Source organism: Hyperolius riggenbachi, chromosome 6 (assembly GCF_040937935.1).
Source record: "Hyperolius riggenbachi isolate aHypRig1 chromosome 6, aHypRig1.pri, whole genome shotgun sequence".
Lineage (NCBI taxonomy): Eukaryota > Metazoa > Chordata > Amphibia > Anura > Hyperoliidae > Hyperolius > Hyperolius riggenbachi.
This window is the reverse complement of record NC_090651.1, coordinates 350,289,615-350,310,271: the sequence shown is the minus strand read 5'-3', so window position 1 is coordinate 350,310,271 and position 20,657 is coordinate 350,289,615. Positions and strand designations below refer to the sequence as shown.

General features: G+C 48.7%; 1 protein-coding gene across 1 annotated transcript in view; it reads right to left on the bottom strand.

Moving 5' to 3' along the window:
• Positions 1 to 20,657, bottom strand: part of EPHA2 (EPH receptor A2) — a 56,743-nt gene that overhangs the window by 23,594 nt on the left and 12,492 nt on the right. The window contains exons 2-3 of the mRNA XM_068241627.1: positions 18,914 to 18,981; positions 15,337 to 16,003 (exon numbers count right to left, since the gene is read on the bottom strand). Of these exons, the coding sequence (XP_068097728.1) occupies positions 15,337 to 16,003; positions 18,914 to 18,981 (735 nt within the window). The remainder of the gene's footprint in view (positions 1 to 15,336; positions 16,004 to 18,913; positions 18,982 to 20,657) is intronic.

Here is a 20,657-nt window from a genome sequence, read left to right as displayed (position 1 = left end):
GTCATCAAGGTCAAGAATAAGTAAACGTCTTCTCACCCCCCAGCACCTTCCCACGCACAGCACACAGCTGGAAGGATGACTGGCCGGCTCCTCTTCCCAGGACAAGCCTTCCACTGACTGCAACCCAAAGCATCCCTGTGTGACCAACTCCTAAGAGCAAGAATGAGGAGTGCCTGAAATACCCCCTGAGGCCCCCCCCCCATCTGCCCCTAATCAGCCCCTTCCTGCCCCCCCTTCACCCGCTTTGTACAAAAGTGCCCCCCCCCCCCCCCCCCCCGCACACATCTGCCCCCGATCAGTCCCTGCCTGCCCCCCATCCCCTCTGCAAAAATCTGCCCCCCCCTATTAATCCCTTCCTGCCCCTTGCCTTGATCAATCACTTCCTGCCCCCCCCCCCCTGACACACACACACACACACGCACACACACCAGTACCCGATCAATTCCATCCTGCCCCCCACACATTTGCCCCCATCAATCTCTTCCTGTCCCCTCCCGCATATCTGCCCTAATCAATCACTTCATGCACCCACCATACACATCTTCTTGGTCCAGTCCCCACCTGCATGCAATTTGTATGACACTTGCATGCAAGCTGAAATGATTAGCATGCCATTGACCCTCCCTACAGTTGCATGCGTTAGAGGTGTGATGACGCAGCGCCGATGATGTCACACGCCTTTCAACACTGGCAACTCGCACAATATCCTTCCTCTTATTCCGCACGTGTGATGAAACTTTATCCGCCAATCCTCTCCCTCCGGGCCGGGTGAGATCAGATGTCGGCAAATGCTGCGTTTAAAAATCACAAAAGAATAAATTATAAGAGAATGTATATGGGGGAGAGGCGGAAGGGGGGGGGACCAAACGAGATCGGCAGAGGAATTCGCTGCACCTTTATTCACTCAAAGGGACCTATTTCTAAAGAGTACTCATCTGAAATGTGTTAAATGGACACTGAAGAGGAAAAAAACGTATGATATAATAAATTGTATGTGTAGTACAGGTAATTCATACAACATTAGTGGCAAATAAAAGAGTGAAACGGTTCTTTGTTCGATTGGAACCGAAAAGTCTTTTGGTGCGAAAGTTGGATTTTACGGATGTATCTGAAGAGAGAAAATGCCCTAATCTACCTGTTTATGGGAACAATCGAGAATTACCTTCCGATTACATTCGATCATAAAAAGTGCATCGAAAGATCGATGATATACCGTTCACAGTCGTTCACAGTCGATTTAAGACATCAACGAGGTTCATTTTCTGCCAAGCTGATCGCATTTATCTGATCTCTGGCCCAATACTTCGCTGAATATTGTTTGGTTAGTGGGTATCTTAAGCGGCGCCGCAGATGAACGACACCAAACGCCCCCGAGAACTTTTCTATTTTTACCGTTCGGAGTCTCTCCGGGTGACACGGCAAGTGTTTGGCCGCGGTGTCACCCCCCCCCGGGGAGGGGACAGGACGCCTCGCTAGCAGGAAAATCAATGCAAAGAAGCGGGTGACTAACAGGCTCCTTCACACATTACTGGATGAATTTACACCTCCCATGTTTACTAAAGCGTCATTCTGTGAAGACGACTGTTGACACGTGTGCAGATCAGCTGCTCTGAAAGCGGAAGGCGCGGGAGTGGCAGCTGCTGTACCCCAGAAATCAGGACTGGACCTCAGAAAAGACACTCCCCCCCCCCCCCCCCGAACTCTGTGTACCGCACATAGCTTGTGAGGGCGGCAGGAAGGAAAGGAAGACATCCTAATGAATCTTATTTATAGTTTTCACGGCAGCTCCCGACTCTTCTCTGCTCATATTTAAACATGAGATCTATAGACATCCAAGTGACAAACACCCCCCCTTCCGTGGGCCTGGTAGGTGAGACTTCCCAGCTGAGAATAGACAAAGAGTCGGAAGCCTGACTTACCACAGAAAGTTCTGGAAGATGCAGCTGCACTACAGAAAATTCAAATGACTGATTCATTCTATCCAAGATTAAAGTCCAAAAGTTGTTTATTTCCAAGCCACTAGCTGCCGGAGGAACTCTTATACTCAGATCAGAAAGTGATTCTTTATGGTAAGAGCGGTTAAATAGGAAGGGTTCTTTATAGTAAAAGTAGCGCTGTGAAACGCTGATGTGGGTGAACATTTGACCTTTTTTTTTATCTAAAAGTTTTGCAAAAAGGCAGGACCTCAGTCTTCAGGCAGAACCTTTCCTTAAGCTTGATACACACATCCAATTTTGAACAGCCAATTTTACCACCTCTGTGCAGTATGAGAGCTTACTTGCACAATATGTTCATATTATTCAAAATCTGTTGGCCCTCCTACTACATGGAGGTGGGAAAATTGGCTTATGATTGACCAATCCTAATTGGATGTGCGTACACAGCTTTACGCTCAGTTGTAGTTTCCAGCATCCCTGCATCCTGTGAGTCCAGATAGGGGAAGCGCAGTGATTATTATTATTATTATTATTAAGTATTTATATAGCGCCGACATATTACGCAGCGCTGTACAGTGTATATATATATATATATATATATATATATATATATATATATATATATATATATATATATATCGTCACTAACTGTCCCTCAAAGGAGCTCACAATCTAATCCCTACCATTGCCATATGTCTATATTATGTAGTGTAAGTACTGTAGTCTAGGGCCAATTTTTTTTAGGGGGAGCCAATTAACTTTATCCGTATGTTTTTGGAATGTGGGAGGAAACCCACGCAGACACGGAGAGAACATACAAACTCTTTGCAGATAGTGCCCTGGCTGGGATTCGAACCAGGGACCCAGCGCTGCAAGGCGAGAGAGCTAACCACTACGCCACCGTGCTGCCCGTGCTGCCCGTGCTCTCCAGCTATTAAGGAACTAAAAGTCCTTCAATGCATTTGCCTTTATGACTCATGACTGTGGCTGTCAGACCCCTGCAATGCATTGTGGGACTTGTAGTTTTTTATCAGCTGGAGAGCCAAGTTTGCAGATCACTGGGGGAAGGGAACGGGATGTGGGAAAGAAGAACGGGGATTCATGCTTTTATGGAATATATACTCAAGCTATTCATAGAATTCCTGGAATTCACAATGGTGTCCTCCATATGGAACAAAGTATAGAAGTTGTTATCTAGGCACAGAAGGGAAAGAGCCAGAACTGATTCTTCTGGGGAAACTAGATGAGAGTTCCTGGAAAATATGTATTCAGTGTCCATATCTGCTGTTACTATGTGTCCTTTCGCTGTTATTGGAGGGACGTGAGGGGGGTGGGGGTGAGAGGGGGGACATCATTGGAGTGATCTGGTCAGCACAGGCTTATAATCTGGTACAAATTCCATTACATCCACATCGGATATCCCACACAATTCAGAGCTTCCTGTTTGCGGGCCGAGCGGCATCCTGTCCTGTGAGAGCGGGTGACCGGGGGGGACACCAGGGGGAAGAGGCGCTTCCGCTCCACATTAATATCTGAGGGAACTCATCCATCTGCACGAGGTCCTCCCCCCCCCATAATACTGACAGACCTCAATCAGACGGGAAATCGCCTCATTCCAGCCAATCACAATGCATCATTCAGTCATCCAACTGTCCTATGCTGCTGAAAGCTGCCACCAGATTGGTTTCTGTAAGCCAGGCATTAGTACCGCTACATTGCCTCAACTCTCGCCTGGGGTGTGATAAGGATGAGGAGGGGGGCTCTGACACGGGGATGAGGAGTGGGGGCTGACAGGGGGATGAGGAGGAGGAGGGGACTCTGACGGGGATGAGGATGAGCAGGGGGGCTCTGACGATGGGGAGGGGGGCTCTGCCAGGGGGATGAGGATGAGCAGGGGGGCTCTGCCAGGGGGATGAGGAGGAGGAGGGGACTCTGACGGGGATGAGGATGAGCAGGGGGGCTCTGACGATGGGGAGGGGGGCTCTGCCAGGGGGATGAGGATGAGCAGGGGGGCTCTGCCAGGGGGATGAGGAGGTGGGCTCTGACAGGGGGATGAGGATGGGGAGGGGGGCTCTGGCAGGGGATAAGGATGAGGAGGTGGGTTCTGACAGATGAAGTGGGGGAACACAAACTCTCATAAGGGGACAAGGATGACATAAGGAGGGGGGCCTGTGACAGGGAGACGAGGATGAGGGTGTTGTGACATAGGGGTGCTGTAACGAGGGGATGAGGTGAGGACAGCGTTCCTCTGAGGCAGTGATCAGTATATCCCGATATTGAGCCCACAGCTCATAAATACAGTAACAGGACAGTTGTGCGGATGGTGGGATGAGTTCTCAGGCCTGGAGCTGGAGGTAGGCCAGGATCCTCTCTGCGCAGCCTGGAATTGTAACACAAAACCTCTGAGAGCGCAATCCCGTCTCCCGGCGTCGCTTCCTGTAGACCCGGCACCTGTGGCGGCCTTCCTGGCGTGTGTGACGGGAGAAGCCTCCCTGGCCGACATACTGAAAGGCTCTCATCTGCCCTGCCCCGATTGTTGTGTCACTCGGTTCCCACGCTGCCTGAATACCGGTGACCTGTCCGCTCTGATTCACACACAGAACAATCCGTGTAATTACCCGACACACCTGACACTCCAAATTCCTCTCCTTCCCTCTGCAACGCTTCTCAGAGCACTCACCGCTCCACTCCAATGTCAGGAGAGCTAAACGGCCAGTCATAGGTTTACTGCAGTCTGTATCCAATGTCCTACCGTATTATTATTATCATGTATTTATATAGCACTGACACCTCATGCAGCACTTCACAGAGTACATAGTCATGTCACTGACTGTCCTCAGAGGAGCTCACAGTCTAATCCTACCATAGTCATAGTCTAATGTCCTACCATATTATTATGTATTTATATAGCACTGACATCTTCTGCAGCACTGTACAGAGTACATAGTCATGTCACTGACTGTCCCTCAGAGTAGCTCACAATCTAATACCTACCATAGTCATATGTCCTACCATATTATTATTATTATGTATTTATATAGCACTGACATCTTCTGCAGCACTTTATGGAGTAATAAGGCTAGGTCCACACTAGACACAGTTGCAGGACGGACACTGCAGTCCGGATCCGGGGAAGATTAGGGGAAGTACCCACCGTACTGCAAACTGATGAAAGTGCATCAGTTTTGCATCAGTTTCCGTTCAGGTTTTTCCCTGACAGAAAACGTCTCTATCATTAGGAAGGAGTGGGAGGATTTTTTGGGCCAATCATAAAGCTCAGGCTATCCGTTTTCACATCAGTTTTTTGCCTGTGGAGCTGGAGATGCGTTTTCTCATTGCTTTCACTACCCCTGCGTGTATCCGTGGTCCTGATCCGTTGCGTGAAAATGCAGCAGATCCGGACCTTCCGTTCAGGTTTTGAAAACGGGTCCCCGCAAACGCAGACGGATCCGTTTTTTACTTGGGTGAGGCTGGCTGCTACTTTGAACATTAGTATCCGGGACTCCGTTTTTCATCAGGTTTGAAAAACGCAGCCACGGATACGTTTCCGGACCTAGTGTGGACCCGCTCTAGTCATGTCACTGACTGTCCTCGGAGGAGCTCACAATCTAATCCTACCATAGTCATAATCTAGTGTCCTACCCTATTATTTTTATGTATCAATATAGCACTGACATCTTCTACAGCACTTTACAGAGTAAAATAGTCATGTCACTGGCTGTCCTCCAAGGAGCATAGTCATAGTCTAATGTCCTACCATATTATTATAAAGCACTGACATCTCCTGCAGCACAGCTCCCCATCATGATGTCATTGTGTAAAGTGCTGTAAGTCGATAACCATTGACAGAGGGAGGAATGGAATTACTGCCGGTTATACTAACAATCCAGATATTTTATTACTTGTTATCAGGCCTGACGGTTTCGGTCGTGATAAGCTTCTGAGACTTCTCCCCACACAGATATGTCTACAAAACGTATGGAAAGGCGTTTCATGAAGCCGCCCTGTGCTCCGAGATATCGATTGTGAAACTGTCCCTCTGAGGGTTAAACCATCCGGCCACAGGAAGGGGGACTGCAAAATCTGTCCAGAATTCACAGGAAAGTCAGATTTTCCCATCCGCTTGTTCCGGGGTGAGAAGGGCGCTCGGAGGCCAGGAACAAACCGCAAGAAAATAAACATAAAAATAGCCGTTCCCAGAACCCCACGGGTCAGTTCCCTGCAGACTCTGCCAACACGTACAGAGCACAGAGCCCCCCCCCCCTCCCCCATCCGGGGGGCCTCAAGTGTTTATTTACACACAGCCGTTATTAATGCAGAGGAGAGCATTGTGGGAGGAACACGTACATGCGTGTGAAGGGAGATCTGGCACACGGCAACCACCTGGGCTGCGATTCTGGAAAACAGGCCGAGGTCAAACACCTGCAGAGCAGAGGCTGATATAAAGGGTCCGCCAACAACCTTGCTGCACTCGCAGGAATGCTGACACGCCGCCAACACTGTGCCAGTGAGGCCGGGGCCTAGCCCTGCACAACAATCATTATCATACCAGGAGCCCCCTCACCAGTCACTGTCTACATCACAGACCTGCATAGCTTCAAGCTGCAATCTCCTCAGAGGAATTCAGTCTGTGCCCACCCCTTAAAGCAAACCTGAAGCAAAAATTAACTTATGAGATAATGAATTGTATGTGTAGTACAGCTAAGAAATAGAACGTTAGTAGCAAAGAAAAGGTGTCCTATTGTTTCCAGTATAGGAAGAGTTAAAATAACTTCAGTTGTTATCTATGCAAAAGAGCTTCTCTGAGCTAGACCCACTGGGTCAAATACAGTTCTGTTTGAAGCACTTAACAGCCAAGAAACAGTGAGAGTCAGCTTGAGATAAGGTTTTACTGCAGGGAAGTTCAAAGGGTCATTTTTTTCAGCTTTGTTTTATAGCTTAAACCAGAGTTCCCCAACCCTGTCCTCAAGGCCCACCAACAGTACATGTTTTGCAGGAAACCACAAACATGCACAGGTGGGTCAATCAGTGCCTCAGCAGAACTGATTACCTGTGTGGATATCTACAAAACATGCACTGTTGGTGGGCCTTGAGGACAGGGTTGGGGAACACTGGCTTAAACTATAGAAGGTGGATTTAAAATTGCAACTGTGACAGAATGATGCAATATTATGAAAAAAAAAATACTATATAACTAAAAATAAAAATATGGCAATTTTCTTTGCTACTAATGTTTTGTTTATTATTCATACTACACATACAATCATATCATGCAGGGTTTTTTTCGCTTCAGGATTAAAGAGACTCAGAGACGAGTAATTACGTGTTTTTTTACTTACCCGGGGCTTCCTCCAGCCCCATAAGCACGAGTGCGTCCCTCGCCATCCTCCTGCGATCTCCCGTTCAGCCGCGGCGAGCCACGGTGACGGGCTCAGTGACGTCATTCTGGGTCTACTGCGCATGCAGTAGGTCTGCGCATGCGCAGAAGATCCAGATTGGCTTCCACTGAACCTGTTACCAGTGCTCACTGCGGCTGAACGGGAGATCGCTGGAGGACGGTGAAGGACGCATCTGTGCTTATGGGGCTGGATGAATCCCCGGGTAGGTAAAAAAAACACCTAATTACTCGTCTTGGAGTCTCTCCGGAGTCTTGGAGTCTCTAAGAACCATGTAACAAGGTAAGTTCTCCTGTGTTGGTTTGCATTTTTCCATGTTGATAGTCTTAGAGCTGGATTCAGTAAACGGTGCTAACCCAGTTAGCACGCCTAAAGACTAACTGGGTTAGCACCGTTTACTAAATTCACATCGCGCACAAAAAACGAAAACGGCGCACCCGATGCGCCTAAAAGGTCGCATTGGTTGCGTTAACGTCACATGGTGCGACGTTAAAGTCGCACCCAATGCGACCTTATAGGCGCATCGGGTGCGTCGTTTTCGGCGCACCGTGATGCGACGTTTTACGTGCACCGGGCTGTGCACGCAAAGTTTGGCGCGCGGGACTTTGCGCGCGATGTGAATTTATCACGCCTAAACTTTTCACAGGCGTGCTAACACTTAGCACGGTTTACTGAATCGAGCCCTTAGTGTGCTTACACTCTGAAGCTCTATATCTATGGCATGAACATGCATGTGCTTCCGTGGACAGATGTGTGTAGCATGCAAACACTTCAGCGGGAACACTTCCATGGAGTTAGTTGTAGGCGGGGAAACACATCATTGCGGTATCCAGACTGCACTCAGCCCCTTATTCACTTCACTTCAATTTTTCATCCTCTGTTTAAAATAATTTTTCAGCACTCTGCCACTGAAAAAAAGTATGAAAGGGCTGGTGCACACCGAGCGGCTTTTTCAGCGTTTCTGCAGCCGCTTGCGGCTTCGGATCCGCTTGGTCAATGTATCTCAATGGGGTTGTGCACACCAGAGCGGGAGGCGTTTTGCAGAAACGCATACTCCCGGGGTGAGGCATTTTTTGGATTGCGGGTGCGTTTCTGCCTCAATGTTAAGTATAGGAAAAAACGCAAACCGCTCTGAAAAACGCCTGTTCAGAGCGGTTTTGCCAGCGTTTTTGTTACAGAAGCTGTTCAGTAACAGCTTTACTGTAACAATATATGAAATCTACTATACCAAAACCGCTACACAAAACCGCAAAACGCTAGCTGAAACGCTACAGAAAAATAGGAAAAAGCGTTTCAAAATCTGCTAGCATTTTGCGGATCTGCTAGCGGGTTTTGGTGTGCACCAGGCCAAAAAGTTGGTGAAAAAGTACCATTGAAATTATTTGAGTATCTGCTTGCTTGCTGGTGGCTTAGAAGGCATTTTGCTGAAAAGCTGGGAAAATATCACGTAGGAGAAACCGCAGGAGAAAAAGTGAATTGAGTAAAGGCCTCTGATGCATGCGCTGGGAACGAGTCCTTGAGAGGCTGTTAATAAACAGGTTTCAGGGCTGGTGCACACCGAGCGGCTTTTTCAGCGTTTCTGCAGCCGCTTGCGGCTGCGGATACGCTTGGTCAATGTATCTCAATGGGGTGGTGCACACCAGAGCGGGAGGCGTTTTGCAGAAACGCATACTCCCGGGGTGAGGCATTTTTTGGATTGCGGATGCGTTTCTGCCTCAATGTTAAGTATAGGAAAAACGCAAACCGCTCTGAAAAACGCCTGTTCAGAGCGGTTTTGCCGGCATTTTTGTTACAGAAGCTGTTCAGTAACAGCTTTACTGTAACAATATATGAAATCTACTACACCAAAACCGCTACACAAAACCGCAAAACGCTAGCTGAAACGCTACAGAAAAATAAGAAAAAGCGTTTCAAAATCTGCTAGCATTTTGCGGATCTGCTAGCGGGTTTTGGTGTGCACCAGGCCTCAGAGTGTAGAACGCATTATAACAGCTGCAGTTTATTTTGACTCGGAGCAGCACAAACACTCTGGGGAAGGTAAATGCTGGATCTCTGCTGACTGTAATGTCTTTCATACTTTAAGATAGAATAGAGGGGCCCTTTAAATATTTCATTTTCTTTCTCCTCTCGGCTCTTTGGGAAGAGGAAACTCCGGCTGTTCCAGATCCTTTCATCTTTATTATTCCTCTCAATTCATCTTCGGTTAGCATTAGATATTTCCCCTCTGGTTTGGGCAGAGCGGGTCTCTCCTGGATGGGGGTCTATACATTGAATATCGGCCATTCCTGGCATAGCTGAACATAAATGGGCGAGCCCTGGGGTGTGCGGACACCTGCCGGTAGCCTGTCTGCTGCCCCATTCACCGCGGCCCTGTGACTCTGACCTCCGCGCTCCTCCAATTCTCCCCGCCAACAATCAGACGCGCACAATCTGGATTCAATAAAACCGTCGTTAATTTCCAGGCTTCTGCAGAGAGAGCGAGACATCAATCCGCTGTGTGCCCCCCCCCCCCATGCATGCGGCAGGAAGAGGGGGACCCCTAGATATTCCGCTACCTCCCCGCATTCCCTCCATGCCTATCCTGGGATACCGCCAGGAAATGAGCAGATCTGCCTAAATTCATCTCCGTTACGCAGAGCTCAGGAAATAGCTGAACCTGCGCGGTCTGCCGGCTTCAAGACAAACAATTCCAGAGACAGTCCCAACCCGCTGGCTATGTCCTGCTGGCACAAAGTAGAAGATTCCTTCTGTCCGCCATACGGTTACTGGCCGTCTATCCGGATCCCGCTGGTGAGACACAGACAGGAGACTGAGAACGATGATCTAAACACAGGGGGGATGGGGAACGATAATCTGCAGATGAAGGGGGAAGAGGACTAATGATCTAAACACATGGAGAGATGGAGGACAATGATCTACAGACGAGGGGAAGAGGAATGGCGATCTACAGACGAGGGGAAGAGGAATGGGGATCTTCAGACAAGGGAAGGAGGAATGGCGATCTACAGACGAGGAGAAGAGGACTGGCGATCTACAGACGAGGAGGGGAAGAGGAATGGCGATCTACTGACGAGGAGGGGAAGAGGAATGGTGATCTACAGACGAGGAGGGGAAGAGGAATGGCGATCTACAGACTAGGGGAAGAGGAATGGCGATCTACAGAGGAGGGGAAGAGGAATGGCGATCTACAGAGGAGGGGGAAGAGGAATGGCGATCTACAGAGGAGGGGAAGAGGAATGGCGATCTACAGATGAGGGGACGAGGAATGGCCATCTACAGACGAGGGGAAGAGGAATGGCAATCTACAGATGAGGGGAAGAGGAATGGTGATCTACAGATGAGGGGATGAGGAATGTCGATCTACAGATGAGGGGACGAGGAATGGCCATCTACAGACGAGGGGAAGAGGAATGGCGATCTACAGACTAGGGGAAGAGGAATGGTGATCTACAGATGAGGGGATGAGGAATGGCCATCTACAGATGAGAAGAAGAGGAATGGCAATCTACAGACGAGGGAAGGAGGAATGGCAATCTACAGAGGAGGGGAAGAGGAATGGCAATCTACGGACGAGGAGAAGAGGAATGGTGATCTACAGACGAGGGGAAGAGGAATGGCGATCTACAGACTAGGGGACGAGAAATGGTGATATACAGATGAGGGGATGAGGAATGGCGATCTACAGACGAGGAGAAGAGGAATGGCAATCTACAGAGGAGGGGAAGAGGAATGGTGATATACAGATGAGGGGACGAGGAATGGCGATCTACAGACGAGGGGAAGAGGAATGGTGATCTACAGATGAGGGGACGAGGAATGGCCATCTACAGATGAGAAGAAGAGGAATGGCAATCTACAGACGAGGGAAGGAGGAATGGCAATCTACAGAGGAGGGGAAGAGGAATGGCAATCTACAGACGAGGAGAAGAGGAATGGTGATCTACAGACGAGGGGACGAGAAATGGTGATATACAGATGAGGGGACGAGGAATGGCGATCTACAGACGAGGAGAAGAGGAATGGCAATCTACAGACAAGGTGGGGAAGAGGAATGGCAACCTTCAGACTAGGGGAAGAGGAATGGCAATCTACAGAAAAGGTGGGGAAGAGGAATAGCAATCTACAGACTAGGGGATGAGGAATGGCAATCTACAGAAAAGGTGGGGAAGAGGAATGGCAATCTACAGACTAGGGGATGAGGAATGGCAATCTACAGAAAAGGTGGGGAAGAGGAATGGCAATCTACAGACTAGGGGATGAGGAATGGCAATCTACAGAAAAGGTGGGGAAGAGGAATGGCAATCTACAGACTAGGGGATGAGGAATGGCAATCTTCAGAGCAGGGGAAGAGGACCTTGTATGTCCTAACTTGTTATGCCAACCCCTTTATCTACTGTACAACACTGCGTAATATGTTGGCGCTTTATAAATACAATAAATAATAAAATAATCATGGCGATATACAGACAAAGAAACATTTTCCAGCTAATACCAGAATATTTAAATATTAAGTCCAGTCTGAGTTTGTGTATCTGCGATGTTCTCCAGCCTCAGTAAAAGAAGCCCTCTAAGATCAATGCAGAGACCCAACCCCCCCCCCCCCCCCCCCGCAGCTCAGAACACCTGATCACAATGGATCTTTACCCCGATTGGTGGCAAGGTGGATCATAAGACAAACATACCGGATTTGGGTGGAGCCAGGCTGTAATCTCGAGTAATGATTTACACGGTAAGATCTGTACACAATACACACCTCACCCAGTGAACTATGATCACATCAGAGCTTCCGGACAATATTCTGCTACTGAGAAACTGAACCGGGTAACTGACACTGCCCGATGTTTGCCATGGTGCAACCGACAGGCAGATCTCACAAAAAGTGGATGTTGTGTATTATACAGTCAACAACCTTATCTACCAGCGACACTACAGGCTAGTAAACCAAACTTCACCATGTAGCAGCGGAACTGTTCATCTTGCCTTGTGTCAGTCTGGAGACTGCTGTTTTTTCAGGAGAGTTATGTTTCCCCACTCAAGTCACAGACACACCCCCTGTAGGCTAGTGGGGATCAGCGGAGTGCGATACAAGCATGTATGGGAAGGGACACGATACACGGCAAGGCACCCTATACACACATACACGACAAGGCACATGATACACGCATACACGGCAAGGAACATAATACACGCTTAGACGGCAAGAAACACAATACACAGATACACAGTAAGGCACACAATACATGTATTTTCAATGGGCTATAACAGGCTGCTCACAGCACCGCTCCCCTCCCTCCTGACCCCCCCATAAAGCTCCATACAGAAATCACAGAGTAACAGCAGCAAAAACATAATAAAACCAGAAGCGTCTGAGCTGCAGAGGTGGAAACAGGGCGGCACGACAGATTTATGGGTCTCAGTATAATATTCTGTAGCGAGAGCCGGCTGGGAAACAGGGATCCGTTCTCAGGAAACACAAGTGACAGCGCTGACATTGCTGCGGAGGTGTCTTGCAGGTCCCCGTCTGTCACCACCCCTCTCTGCATTCCTCACACCGCCTGCTGGCCCACTTCTCTCTCCACCGAGCATCGCCTGGAAACAGAGTCCGCTATTGTGTGCCGGAACGCCAAGAATGAACCTGCCACAGAGGCCGCCAGTGAGGGGAGAGACAGGCGGATGGGGAGTGACAGGCGGATGTGGAGAGGCAGGCGGCTGGGGAAAGGCAGGTGGACAGGAAGACACAGGCGGACGCGGAGAGACAGGTGAACAGGAATAAACAAGCGAAGGAAAGGCAGGCAGATGTGGAGAGACAGGCAGACAGGAAGAGACAGGCGGACAGGAAGAGACAGTCTGATGGGGAGAGGCAGGCGGATGTGGAGAGACAGGCGGACAGAAAGAGACAAGCAGAGGAAAGGCAGGAACATTTGGAGAGACAAGCGGACAGGAAGAGACAGGCTGATGAGGAGAGGCGGGCGGATGTGGAGAGACAGGCGGACAGGAAGAGACAGGCTGATGGGGAGAGACAGGCGGACAGGAAGAGACAGTCTGATGGAGAAGCAGGTGGATCTGGAGAGACAGGCAGACAGGAAGTGACAGGCAGATGGGGAGAGGCAGGCAGACGGGGAGAGACAGGTGGAAAGGAAGAGACAGGCGGATGGGGAGAGGCAGGCTGACGCAGAGAGACAGCCGGACAGGAAGAAACAGGTGGAGGAAAGACAGGCGGATGCAGAGAGACAGGCGGACAGGAAGAGACAGTCTGATGGGGAGAGGCAGGCGGATGTGGAGAGACAGGCGGACAGGAAGAGACATGCAGAGGAAAGGCAGGCACATCTGGAGAGACAGGCGGACAGGAAGAGACAGGCTGATGAGGAGAGGCGGGCGGATGTGGAGAGACAGGCGGACAGGAAGAGACAGGCTGATGGGGAGAGGCAGGCGGATGTGGAGAGACAGGCGGACAGGGAGAGAAAAGCAGAGGAAAGGCAGGCGGATGTGGAGAGACAGGCGGACAGGAAGAGACAGTCTGATGGAGCGGCAGGTGGGTCTGGAGAGACAGGCAGATGGGGAGAGGCAGGCAGACGGGGAGAGACAAGTGGAAAGGAAGAGACAGGCGGATGGGGAGAGGCAGGCTGACGCAGAGAGACAGCCGGACAGGAAGAAACAGGTGGAGGAAAGACAGGCGGATGCAGAGAGACAGGCGGACAGGAAGAGACATGCAGAGGAAAGGCAGGCACATCTGGAGAGACAGGCGGACAGGAAGAGACAGGCTGATGAGGAGAGGCGGGCGGATGTGGAGAGACAGGCGGACAGGAAGAGACAGGCTGATGGGGAGAGGCAGGCGGATGTGGAGAGACAGGCGGACAGGGAGAGAAAAGCAGAGGAAAGGCAGGCGGATGTGGAGAGACAGGCGGACAGGAAAAGACAGTCTGATGGAGCGGCAGGTGGGTCTGGAGAGACAGGCAGATGGGGAGAGGCAGGCAGACGGGGAGAGACAGGTGGAAAGGAAGAGACAGGCGGATGGGGAGAGGCAGGCTGACGCAGAGAGACAGCCGGACAGGAAGAAACAAGTGGAAGAAAGACAGGCGGATGCAGAGAGACAGGTGGAGAGGAAGAGACAGGCTATGGGGAGAGGTAGGCGGACGGAGAGAGATAGGCCGCCGGCGAGGGAAGAGACAGGTGCATAAGGAGAGAGGCAGGTGGACAGGGAGAGACAGGCAGACAAGAAGAGACAGGCAGAAGCAGAGAGACAGGCGGGGGAGAGACTGGCGGAGGAGGAGAGGCAGGCAGACAGGAGGAGACAAATGTGGAGAGGCCGATGGATGCATCGATTTATTACAAAAAAGGCGAGTGCTGTGGTTACTGCTTTATGCTCTCCATCAATCCCTTATGTTCTGATATGACCCAGGTAAAAGCAGTGAATGATGTTGGACAGATCCAGGCTAGAGCAGATGGCCAGTTATGTCACCAGTCCAGGGATCTCCCCTTATTGGGCAGCTGCACATTGGTGACTCCAAATCATTACTGGTACCTCAAATTCCACAGAACCTCGTAGATGTCATTTTTATTAAACTCAAGACTGATGTTTACTTCTATAGTTTTGTTTAAATTGGAGAGGGTCAGAGTCAGTTCTTTATCTCTGTTTTGTGTCCCTGTTGGGAGGTTCTTTTTTATTTCCTGTTTTGGTCGGCACTAGTCCACCAAGTGAGATCAGTCCCAAACTTCTTGTGTTTGTCACTGACACAAGACTTGTGGGTAAAATCTCCCAATGGGGGACGTCTGTCCAACGTTTGGATTTTCCTCTTCTGCTAGTGTCTCGGCTACAAGGAAATCTCTCCCGAACAGACACAATCAGCGATAAAAGCCTGACCAACTCTTCCTCATTGAATAAAGAACTACTTCTGTTTTGCCATCGGTGACGTGAAACAGAGGAAGTTGTGAGCAGTAAAAGTTTTTAGGGCATACAATGAACTGGATTGCCAGGAAATGGTCCATGTTTCACACAAGCTTACCTTGACATTGGTCTCCGACTTTTTCGTAGCCGGCTTGGCAATCGCAGCGTCCAATCAGAACCAGCCACTCTCCGTCCGTGTTGCAGTGCATGGTGGGTTCTTCGCCGCCAATAGGCACGGCGTTTGCCACACATTTTCCCGGAACCTTGGCCAGGGGTTGCGTGTCGGCGCCGGCCACTGTCTCTGGGAACCGGGCCATGCCCTGGACGACGGCCGGGCACTTCTTGTAGTAAATACGGACCGATAAAAGCGCCACGCAAGCTCCGATGTCCTGGAAGGCCAGGTAGAATCCTTTCTTGGTCATGGGACCGACCGAGCGGACTTCCATGTTGAGCTTGACGTTCCTGGAGGCGAAGTCGCCTTGCACGGTGATCTCGTCCGGGGCAACGGTGTCGATCTTCCGGAAGAGCCTTTTTTGGAAGTTGGTGCCATAATCCACATCAGACTCTGCGTAGTACAGGTTGAAGGTCTCTTTGCACGCCCCCGATACGCCGGGGAAGCTGTTGCAGTCGCGGACGGTGAAGCGCAGCTCGATGAAGATTCGCTGGGCCTCGCTGCGGTAGATCCAGTTGGTGCGCAGCCAGTTATCCTGGTCGCCCTCCTGGACGTTGCAGACGGAGTAGATGTAGATCATGCTGCCATTCATGACATTCTGCAGAAGATCCCACTGCAAGACAAGAAACGAGGAAACGGTTAGGCCTCGCAGACACCTCGAGTCGCGCCCGCGCCAGGGCCAGAGGCAATTCCTGTATAAACACAAGTTATTTACACATGCCAGAGTAGAAGCAACTTACAGCTACGTTTTATGGGGTTCCCCGGCTCTGAAGGGGAGGAGTAGACCGCATTTAATTAACCGCTTTTTCGTGTTATTACAACATCTCATTAAATAACAGGCGCAGCGACAGTCAGCGATCGGCCCATTTCCCGTGCATGGTGCAGGATAGGCACACGGTATAAAGCTGCTGATATCTGCCCACTTTCCAGGCGTGATGGAGCGCTTGCACGTGGGAATGGCGTGGGACGACCTGGGGGTCACGGACAGCATTAAGTGGCTGCTGATTAGTGAAAGCAGCTGGGATTAGGCCTGTTAGCGGGACCAGAGCAGCGTGAATAACATTAATTAACCTCTTGTGCGTCGGCCGCCCCTGTACCCATTCCGTAGCAGGGTACTGCTGGAGGCACAGATGGTTCGTGTCTGGCGGTGTGGTAAATATCACAGATGGTTCACATCTGCACAGCCCAGGAGAGAAGAGACCCCTCAACCCCTCAGTCTTCATCTCTTTCCAAATACAAGGAACTGAAAACCTTTACGAGATCCGCCCAGGAGGATTCTGGGAAAAGACCCCAAGCCTGCCATCAATGGAAATTATTACTGGGGAATGTCAGACAGTTTTTCTGCACAACTCTGGATAGAGGGGGAGGAATGATTAGGACAACTTTTCTAAGGTGTCTATTGGCCGCATTCACGCTACAGCGTTTTACTAGCGATTTCGGCAGCGCTTTCAATTGCTGGCGATCACTTGCGTTTTGAACAGCGCTACTGTTCAAAACGCAGTGTTATCACCAGCGATTTGCTGAAATCTCAAACGCGATGCATGCAGCAATGAGCAGTTGCGTTTCAATGTTGCAGAATCGCAAAATGCATTTGCCCCACAATCACTTTCCCATACAGTGAAAAATCGCAAGAAAATCGATTTGAAAACCGCTAGCGATTTTGCTAGCGTTTTGCGATTCCCAATGTAGGCAAGTTATTAGTAGATTTTTTTTCTGTTCCGGTCGACTTCCCGATATGATAACATAGATAAGGAAACTATCATAAATCACCGATCGCCCCCATAAACAGAGTTAAAACTGTAACCAATCCAATCATTTCAAATAGAATCAATGCACAGAACAGATTGATAAGCCAATCGTTTGTTATTGATCTGCGCCATCAACGCCCTCTAATTTCAACCCATCTGATCTCTATTATAGGATCAGAAGAAAATGTTACCTTTAACGGGCACCTTTAGTTCTTATTGCGGATATTTCCCATTATTTCTTATGCATCTCACACAGGGGACACAGATGGCAGTAAAAGTCACTGAGGTTTTACCCCTCTCTCGCTAGAAGGCAGTAATGAGTAAATGACCTGAAGCCCTCCCCCTATTATAATTTCCTGTCGTCGGACCACCAGATCCTGCGTAGCTGCCATATCACTGGGAAGATTATAAATTAATATTGAATCATGAAGTTTTTAAAAGCTCCAAATAATACAATCAGGGCCCTCTTCCACAGACCGCAATCGGACTCGATTTTTTCAAAACGGGCATCTGGTGATGATTCTCAGATAACAAGGGAACTATGATTATAAAAGGTAATTGTCTGAAGACATAACAACAAAAGTTGTATAGGCGATACCTAACTGTACACGATTTCTGTGCAAGTTCTAAAAACTCTACATTTATTCTTCAGGCATTATACAGCACTGGTTCTGAACCAGTTCTGAAACAAGCCTGAAGCAGAAACTTAAAGCGGATCGAAACCAAAAAATTTTTCAATTCAAAATATTTAGTTGCACTACTCTCACTCATACAAAGATAAATAAACACTCCTTCAAGCCTATGAGCATTTCAGTGCATGCTTTTCACCCTTCTCTTTTCATAACTAGGGTTATACAGGAGGCAGCCATTAGCAATTCCTCCTTTGCTGGACACCTCCTACTCCACCAGTTTGCCGGATTCTGTCCCGGCAATATGAAAGGAAGGGAGGGGTTCCTCCACTAAATGTAAAATATTTTGTATTTGTCATTGTGCAGCTGAAAAAAAGGCTGCTATTTATTATTATAATTTAGAAAATAGATTTTATTTCTGAAATCGTGTTTTTTTTAATTTGGGTCCACGTTAAAGTTCCAAAAGCTTGCAAAGAAATTGTGTAGTCATTTTAGGGCTTGTTTCCATTATGCGGCGCAGGAGCCATGTGTCAGCGCAGCTGTGGGTTGCACGTGATTCCCCCAGAGGCGGCTCTTGCGATCCTATTCACTATAATGAATGAGATCGCGGGCGCAATTGCCCCAAAATGCGTTCAACCATGGGCTGCGATTCAGTGCTGAATTGCTGCGCATGTATGGAAACAGCAGTCTAAGCACTCTCTGATGTCCCTGCGATCGGGTTTCCATAAGCATGGCTAAAAGCATGCATATGGAAACGAGCCCTTTTCCCTTCTCCACTCATACGCTTAGATTTCTTCCCACGCGCAAACGCAGCATTTTTTCTACATTTGCGTTTTGGGGGAGGGGTTTGTCTGCAGCGTTGGGAAAATGGGTTACATTCAATCTCGCTCTGCTCTTATGATCATAGACCAGAGGTCACCGGACAAACCAATGTCCTCTGAGGTGTTAATAAGCTAATCATTAAACCCGGGGCTGCGGGTAAACACAACGCGTAGGGGACGCTCGGAAAGAATCCGGCCGAGCGGAGAATGGAAAGTCAAACACGATCGCTGACATGTATCGCAGACTGAACGGCGACAAGCAAAGCTGAACTTTCACCAACATATAAAAACACAAAGTCATCGGTCATTGGAAGAACGCGCTTACCCCTTTGCCGAATGGATTGGTCAGCCATCCCAGCTCCCCCTGCGTCTTCTCAAAGTCCAACAACACAACTGCAAGAGAGAGAGAGAGAGATGGTGAGAACATAAAAATACAAAATATCAGTGAGAAAAATCACAAACCTAACTTTATGCTACAACCCACCGACCGGCTGCCAAAACATGAATTACAGGTCTTGAGTTATAATTAGCCTCCACACATTTACCTCTCCCAATAAACGGAAATGTACATAGAAGCTATTTTTTGGCCGCTGTTCAGTAACTAAGAAGTGATCATAAATCCAAATTAGCTACTCACTTCTGCAAAGGATGTAAGGGTGCATACACACATCCAATATTGATTGGCCAATTTAACAACCTCCATGTCGTAGGAGAGCTATTCAACACCATCTGTTTTTAGAGTATTCAAAATCTGTTGGCCCTCATACTATATGGAAGCAGTAAAATTGACCGATCATTGAACAATCAAAATCAGATATCAGTAAGTATGCAGTCAGTGTATTCGCTGTGATGTCTTGTTTGAAAATTTCGCATGCGGTTGTATGCGAATTTTAATGCGCATTCGCATGGATGACGATTTATGCGAATTTAACCATGGCAGTGCTGGTGTGATTTTCCATTGTTTCTATGCGAATTCGCATGAAAATTCGCATACCCAAACCGCATGCGAATTTCCTATTAAATACATTGTATGCGATTCGCATAGCGGTATGCGAATTCTGATGGCTCTGCCATGCGAATTTTTTCTGCACAGAAAAACGCAAAGGAATCCTGACAAATGGAAAAAGTCCAAATCACTTGTATTGCTATGCGAATTTGCATGCGGAAAAACCCGTGCGAATTCGCGATAGTGGAAATGGGCCCTCATACTTTTAGCCATAGACTCTGAACAAGCATGCAGATCAGACGTTTCTGACTTAAGTCTGACTGGATTTGCGGCATGCTTGTTTCAGGTGTGTGAGTCAGACACTACTGCAGCCTGAGAAATCAGCAGGACAGCCAGGCAACTGGTATTGTTGAAAAGGAAATCAATATGGCAGCCTCCATACGCCTCTCACCCTCGGTTTACTTTAAGAAATTTGATTCTGTTCCTAAGCTCCCTCCATTGTAAAATGCAGCCAAGTGTTATGCTGGGAAAACACTATGCAATTTCCCGTCTGATCAATGGGAATCGAGTGATTATTTCTGACATGTCCGATCTGTTTCCAATCGAGAAAGAGATCGATTTTCCGAAGTTATCACAAAATCGATCCCTTTATCATTCGCTCAACACGGACGGGAAATGGCATTGTGTGTTCCTAGCATGAGACAGCAGATCTATTAGAAAGTAAAATGCTGGGACTTGTAGTTATCTGATGGCCCCTGACGCTTCAGCGAACACGCTGGGAATGTAGTTCCTTTCTTTGGCAGTGATTAACAACTCGGCATGCTGGGATTTGTAGTTCCATTCAGACTAGACGGTGGGCTGGAAAAGGAACCTGAGGTTGGAGGTTAACCAGCTAGGAGACTAGTTAATTACTCCCAAACCAGTTGCTAAGGCCGACTGAAGAAATTTATTAGGGTGGGTTAATCAGATCCATGCGTAGGGCAGCGGCGGGCTCCGAGCAATATCTGGGGGTTGGGAAAACCATATATTACACCTCACAAACACACGCCCTATAAAGAGCCACACAATGCAATAATAACATGGCTTCTGGCGGCCCCCGAAAGATGGCTCCAGACACCTTCCT